Source organism: Parasteatoda tepidariorum, chromosome X1 (assembly GCF_043381705.1).
Source record: "Parasteatoda tepidariorum isolate YZ-2023 chromosome X1, CAS_Ptep_4.0, whole genome shotgun sequence".
In the NCBI taxonomy this organism is placed as follows: Eukaryota; Metazoa; Arthropoda; class Arachnida; order Araneae; family Theridiidae; genus Parasteatoda; species Parasteatoda tepidariorum.
The window spans coordinates 77,973,014-77,980,362 of NC_092214.1; the positions used below are offsets into that span (position 1 = coordinate 77,973,014).

Sequence of the window (7,349 nt, forward strand, 5' to 3'; positions counted from 1 at the left end):
CACATGCATTTGAATATAAATTTCTGAGATTTTAAATCTGTTATTTTACCTTAATTTTAATTAAAAAATATTTTAAAACCTGCTGATTACCTATAGTATAATTAAATTTCAATATAATGCATGGCAACTGTTGGTAGTTTTGAAGTTTATATATTTTCTTGGCAAACTTCAGTTTTTGACATTTTTGACGGGTTTTTGACGGTTTAAACCAGTATTATACCCTTGTCATGTCAAAAACCACTTTTTGACGTCAAAAACCCAACCCTGGTTAATAATGTATAGATTTTAACAAATGTACCTGAAAAAAATGTGTCTTTATTATAGGTGTTTTTGTTTAAGCTATTGACTGAAGTACAAGAAGGAATTGTTGTTATTACTGCATTTCCTCTGGTTAGTCTAGTCAACAAATCAGACATTGATCTGCATTTTTCTTTAATTTGTGCTTCAGGCAGTGATGCAAATGTAAGTTTTCTTATAACCTATTTATGGATGTTCTTAAAAATATTACATTGGTTATTTAATTTATTTTGATATAAAATAAACAAATTCTAAAAGATTAACTTAAGTATCTAGTTCTCGCTTAGTAAAAATTCTAAGTAATCTCAAAAGTATGCTTTATTTTATTTATTTATTTTTAGAAATACAAAATCTGTTAATTTTCTTAAATATCTTTTTTAAAATATTTCTTAAATATCCTTAATTTTCTGAAATATGTTTCACTTTTTTGGTTTTACATATATTTAGAGATCAGTTATTAATTTAATAACTTATTTGGCCAAATCTTTAGATTTAATTAAGACTTTTTTACCATTTTATTTGACTTGTACTTTTACTTCCTCTAAAATTCTGCCAATGTTTAGGGTGAAATGCTAATTTTAAATGCTGCAAAGCAGTGAGTATGTACACACCTTTTAATTTACTTTTTTGTTAATATATCATTTTATGGTTTCATAAAGTGATGAGTCCTTCTATGACTTTCATCTTTCCAACTTGGCATTTAAAATAATAATAATAATACCTGTTATTCAAATAGCATTGCATTATATTCCGTACATAAAAAAATTATAGCAAATGTACAATTATTTAAAATAAAAAGTTATTGCAAGTGTAATCTGTAGCTTATTTACTTTATACACATTATGACCAATAAACACAAAAATCTGATACTGTAAAACCCCCGAAATCTGGTAAATCCTGATATTTGCCCATAAAACCTAGGACTTACCGAAGTGGCTTGGTAAATTCTAGGTTTGACGGAAAATAATTGGTTAAAGAATGAAATTATATTGAAGCATGCTTTGGACTTTCACTAAGCCTCTTTAGTAAAAGCTAGGTTTTGTAAGTAAAACTTAGAATTTACCAAACTCCGGGTTTTTAGTGCAACAAACTTGCTTGCACTTACACGCACAAATAAGTACCATATATACACACACGCATATATATATATATATTTTTCTTAATTTTCTTCGTTTTTTTTTTGTATTTTTTATTATGTATATATATATGTATTTATATATTTCTAAAGCGTTCCTTGTTCAAATTTTTGGTTCAATTTATTTGATTTTGTAAGCTGTATTTAAAATTTGCCATCATTCATTTTTAATTTAATGATAGTAAATATTTGTTCATTATTTTTTCTAGAATTTTATGTAATTTAGAATACAATTTAAAATTTTAAAAAAATTTTGCTTAAAATTATTTCTATATTATTATCTTGATGCACTTTATTTTGCTACAAGTAAAAATATAATATTTTAGATGAAATGTGAATATTCAAACGATTCATCATTGTTCATAGAAGGTAAATCTGATAATTGTCATCCTTTGCTCTCTTGGAGAAAAATTTCTTTAGCTTCATCAGATGCTCTAAGTTTTTACATATATGTCTCTACTTCATGCAAAAAGTGGAGCTATCCTATCTGTTTTCATACAAAACTCAACAATGATAATCGGCATGCAGTTTCATTACCTACTGGATCAGTGACTACCCATCCACTTATATTCACAAGTCATTGGAGAAAAGGTCTTTTGTTTTTGGTGCTCAATAATGATCCTTGTCCTCTTTTGCTTCTTCACAATCACACAAATCTTAATTTATATTATGGCCAAAGTTGTTTTCAAACAGAAGGTAAGATTTCAAAATAACTTGTCCAAATTGATTTACCCTATATAAATAAAATGTTTTTGTTATTTTAAGTAATAGTATTTTTGATAGAATTTTTTTTTTTTTAAATTTCACAAAATTTTAAGAACTTGTGTTATTATTTTTCTACCCAGAATTTTTTTTTTAACTGATAGTATCTCTTAATTAAGTAATTTTAATAAAATAACTTCTATCATGCATATTCACACATTTTAAATAATAGTATTTTTGATTGAATTTTTTTTTAATTCTCCCAAAATTTTAAGAATTTATGTAATTATTTTTTTACCTAGAAAAATTTTTTTTTAACTGATAGTACCTCTAAATTTAGTAATTTTCATTTTTGAATTAAATTCTAGTGCTAAAATTTGAAATTTTAATAAAATAATTTCTATCATGTGTTCAAAGTTTTTTGCCCAATAGCAAAAATAGTCAATAAAACAACTAAATATCCTAAAAAATAAGATAAAATTTATTTGGAATAATGTGGTTTTAACATTACAACGAAATATAAATGTGAAACTTCATTATTTAGTAAAAATAATTTTAATTTATCTTTATTTTGCTCTCATTGACTGAATACTCTAAAAAATAAGATAAAATTTATTTGGAATAATCTGTTTTTAGCATTTCAACAAAATATAAATGTAAAACTTTATTATTTAGTATAAATAAGTTTAATTTATCTTTTTTTCTCTCTCATTGATATGACCCCTTTTTGTATGTATCACAGCTCTTTACAACTTTTGCACTCAAGAAACAAAATTTTGCAGTGTTTTGTTGTTTGTTGTTCTAGGCATTTCCAAAATATTGTTGCAATCAAATTACAATCTTTAAAGGCTCATTTGAGCCATTATATAAACCTATAAAACAAATTAGTTCAATAGTTACACACTTAATTGCTGAGGCAATAACATCACTTATAGAATGTTTTACTTTTCTTTTTTATTTCAAATAATTGAAACCCAGTTTAGATAATTGTTACTTTTGGCTCATTATATCCATATATGTTTTGGTTTAATAAAAGTGTGAATCAGCCACTTATAAGCTGATGCTATGAAATATTTCTAAATAAGCTTATTGTCTAGTTATGTAAAAATAAAAATAATTTTGATAATTTATGAATATGTTTCCCTCTTTAATGGAATTAATAAATTTATCCATTATTTCAAAATATTTTTGCCTTTACAAACAACACTAAGCGTGGCTTTAAAGTACTGTAGGTTTTTAAGTGTAATTCAACTTTTGTCAGTGACAGAAAAGCTTATTGTTTTATTCTCTGTGTCTTGTGTCCACTTATGTGCCTTTTGTCAAATATCTATCAGGGAAACATTTCTACTATTTATTGATCAATCTTACTTACACATAACCTCTTCATTCAGAGAATTCAACACTTCATAGATAAGTTAAATATTTGAAAAGTAGAAGTACATCTTCTTATATTTTTTCAGAGATATCTAAACAGATTTATTAATTAATAAATATAATTATAATTCAAAGTGTACAATAATAATAGATTGAGATTAGGATAAAAACTAAGATATTTGCTTGATGATAATTTGAATAATATCTTTTGATTTTTCATATTGTAATGCTAAATCTTTATTGTTTACATTTAATTTTTTATTTTGCTAGCATACTCATAAAATTTTAGGTAATATATTTGCACATTTATTTTCTTTCAGGAAAATCAGTAGTTGAAGAAGTTGAAAACAGTTTTGTTCCTCTAATTAATCCTGGATGCTCTTCTCATTACTCTTTTCCTTCTATGGATAAGAGTTTTCCTGTTAGTCTTGATTCAGTCCCTATGCTTTGTATTGGGCTAAAAGAAAATGACAATCAAAATTATTTGTGGAGTAATCCGTTTAAAGTTAATCTAGATAAGCAATTTATTCATGTCCTTGGTGTATGTGATTTTATGATACAAACAGAATGCATAGGTCATACTACTAATCTATATATAGATATAGTTAAACGCATTGAAGTCACCGCCAATGAAGTTCGAAGCCGAATAGATTTGGCCACCAAATCTCAAGCTAGTACCAAAGATGAATATGTGAAGCAGAAGGTGTTAGGTGACAAAATATTAAACAGCCTTGAAGTTTCATCTACAAAACATTTTAATGTAGTAAAAAAGAATATTAGTTTAGATAGCGATCACACCCATTATCCAAATACTTATTATTTGAATATGCGAGTTATTCATGTAAGTGTGGTGTTTTGTGATGAATTCTTCCAGTGGAACAAAAACATTGAAGTTTTAAGAGTAAATATTGATAATGCCTTGTTATTTCTGAGACCAAAGAATATTAACTCAAAAGTTATTTTGCAAGATATTTCATTGTGTTTCGGGCACATTCAAGTTGATAATCAAATTGAAAATTATGATAAAACAATTGGGTTTGATTTTCCTGTTATCTTACATAGAGGCAATGATCTGAAAGAAGAAATTAGTATAAGTAAAGAAAACACAATGTTTTTACCTAATAAAATTCGTGAAAATGCAATGTTTATTTTAAATGCTGTCATAGAGCATGCTAATGAAGAAAACTGTTCTATAATTTTAAAGTCTTGTGAGATAAATCTATTACCTATATCTCTGTATTTAGAAGACAAATTTTATTTTAAATGCATTGCATTGTACAAGTCATACACACCTGCTAATTTTCATCATCATATTTCTGATTGGAAAGATATCTATTTACCTGAAGATGTTATTACAATTTCGTCTATGTTTATTCATCCCATACATTTTCAAAGTTTAAAGATTAATGTTCAAGAAATATCTTTGAGTATTCGTGCTTCTCTAAAGTTATATCTTTCACTTGAACATTCACCCCTGCGATTTCAGCCTTTTGTGAAAGAAGAACTTTTTACTACTTATTATGAAGCTGGTCGTATTTTAATGATGCATTACCTAACTGGTGCATTGTTTAGAGCAGGTACAGTATATTGGATCTTAATTTGACTTTTATTTTTAAATGTGACTTTCATCTTTCTTATAATTATGTAGGACATTATGGTTAAAATTCTAACATAATGAAAATAAGAGTTTCAAAATTTTCTGTCTTTGCATTAATATATTTTTTCTCCCATTTGACAATTATACAGCACAATGGGGTTAAAAATTTATCTTGAAAAAGATGTAGAAATTCAAAATTATGTCATATCCAATACTTTTTATCAAACTCTGTATAGAATATAAATATAAAAAATGCTATTCATATGAATTCAATACTGTTTTTTGAAAACTTTTATTAGTTTTCTGCGTTTGGACAAATTAAAATTGAGTCAGCAATGCTAAATCAAATGTTATTTTACTCCATGATAATGCAAAAAAATTTTAAAAACTACATAAAGGTTATAAAAATGAATGTAATTCAAGTTTTTAAGTATGCTCTTAAAAGTGGGTTAAAACTAGATTTCTAATTTTATTCAAATTGAAATAGGAAATCAAATGCAGAACAGAAGCCTTGAAGTGATGGTAAAATTGTATGTTGCCGTACTCTGTGACAAAGGCTCATGTATTTTATCAAATTTCATTTGCTCAGTTTTATCATATTGTGAAAAACAACACAAAAAGGAAGTGTTAATAGAAATATGCAAGCAAGTTTTGTATTACAACTGATATTTTAAAAAGGTCATCTAAACATTGATGAATAAAAATAAGCAATTAAAAAGTAAAATCAAAAGTGTCTTTAAAAAAGTTTTACTAATTTATATAGTTAATGTATTATTGTTTTCGTACTATGACAAGCTCCATCATTAGACATAGTTGGGGTATAATAGAGATACAGTAAGACCTCGATTATCCGAGCTAATTGTGACCGCTAGTACCTCGGATATCGGAAATCTAGGTTAATAGAAACCATGTATAAAAACCTTCCGTGCTTGCGAATTCAACTACTTTTAAAGTAAAAAACAATAGAACGTTTTTAAAATGATAAAAATAAACGTATATGAACTTATGTTTCACAGCTAAAAAGATTTTAAAAGGAAATCAACTCTAGCAGTAAATTTTAAAAAGTGAAATGGAATTTATTTTTAACTATACTTAGTTAAATATTGAAAGATGCATTTTCAAAAATAACACAAACCTGAAGAAAATATTGTATTTTTAAAATTTAATATGCATTAATTTGTTAAATTTGCATTCTTTTAAAAAAGTTTGTTATCTTTCGTTGCAAAAGTCCAGAATTTCTATCATGAGCTGCCCTATTGCGCCAATTTTTGAGCAACAGGAGATCCATCGGTGTAGCATTGTTTCTTCGCTTCAAATATTTTAGAGCAGTTGTCAGTGCTGGAACACCTTCACTATGACTTGTAGTTGTAGAATCCTCAAAGTCCTCATTTTTATTTTCAGCGTCATTAATGTCCGATGAAGGATTAACGGCTTGTATGATTTCTTCATCATTGAGAATTTCAAAATAGGGATGTTGATTTTCAACGTCCAGCCACTCGCAAATGTCCTCTTCCAAAACTTCTTCACAACCTTCAATTCCTTTGATGATCTCAAGAAGTTCTCTGTCTTTCGATGTGTTTTCCGTCTGCTGGGATCACTCTGTCTCCTCTTTTCAACGATTATTTTGTTAAATGATTTACGAATTGTAGCTGGATTCACTAATTGTCATGCCTGGGCAGCCATGACGTCTTTCACATTTATTTTTTTCAGCACCTCATTTAGGTTTTCTTCAAATTCAAGAATATGAGTGATGAGTTTCTTTTTGTAGTGTCTCTTTGTTGTTTCAATTACCCCTTGATCCATTGGATAAGATCCCCAAAAGATAACCCATTGTACTACTCAAGACAGCCCCCCCCCTAAGAACACACCTGTTGTTAATGATGTTCAGGTGCAGAGAGGGAGGAAGAACTTCGAGAAAGCTTAGGGGTTACACAATGAGATTGGCATTGGCGTATTTTAATACCTTCGAATCCTGTTACAATTCTTGAAGACTAGAAACTCGCCAATTCTCTCATCTCTCAAAAGAAGTTGCATACTAGTATATTAGAAGTATTTTAAATGAAGCTATGCACTAGGTATTGTTCATGTTATTACTGAAATCAACTTATTATGAACTTCATTTTAAAGGAATGTATATCAGTAATTCAGTATTTTTTTGTGTTCTGAAAGTATTAATACAAAAAAGTCACTAAAATTTAATTGAAATAGAAAAAATGTGAAAGAAGTCAAGAATGTTTTTTTTTT

General features: G+C 27.2%; 1 protein-coding gene across 1 annotated transcript in view; it reads left to right on the plus strand.

Moving 5' to 3' along the window:
• LOC107452507 (vacuolar protein sorting 13B) overlaps positions 1–7,349 on the plus strand; it is a 175,474-nt gene that overhangs the window by 142,912 nt on the left and 25,213 nt on the right. The window contains exons 35-37 of the mRNA XM_071187283.1: positions 325–462; positions 1,759–2,128; positions 3,829–5,085. Of these exons, the coding sequence (XP_071043384.1) occupies positions 325–462; positions 1,759–2,128; positions 3,829–5,085 (1,765 nt within the window). The remainder of the gene's footprint in view (positions 1–324; positions 463–1,758; positions 2,129–3,828; positions 5,086–7,349) is intronic.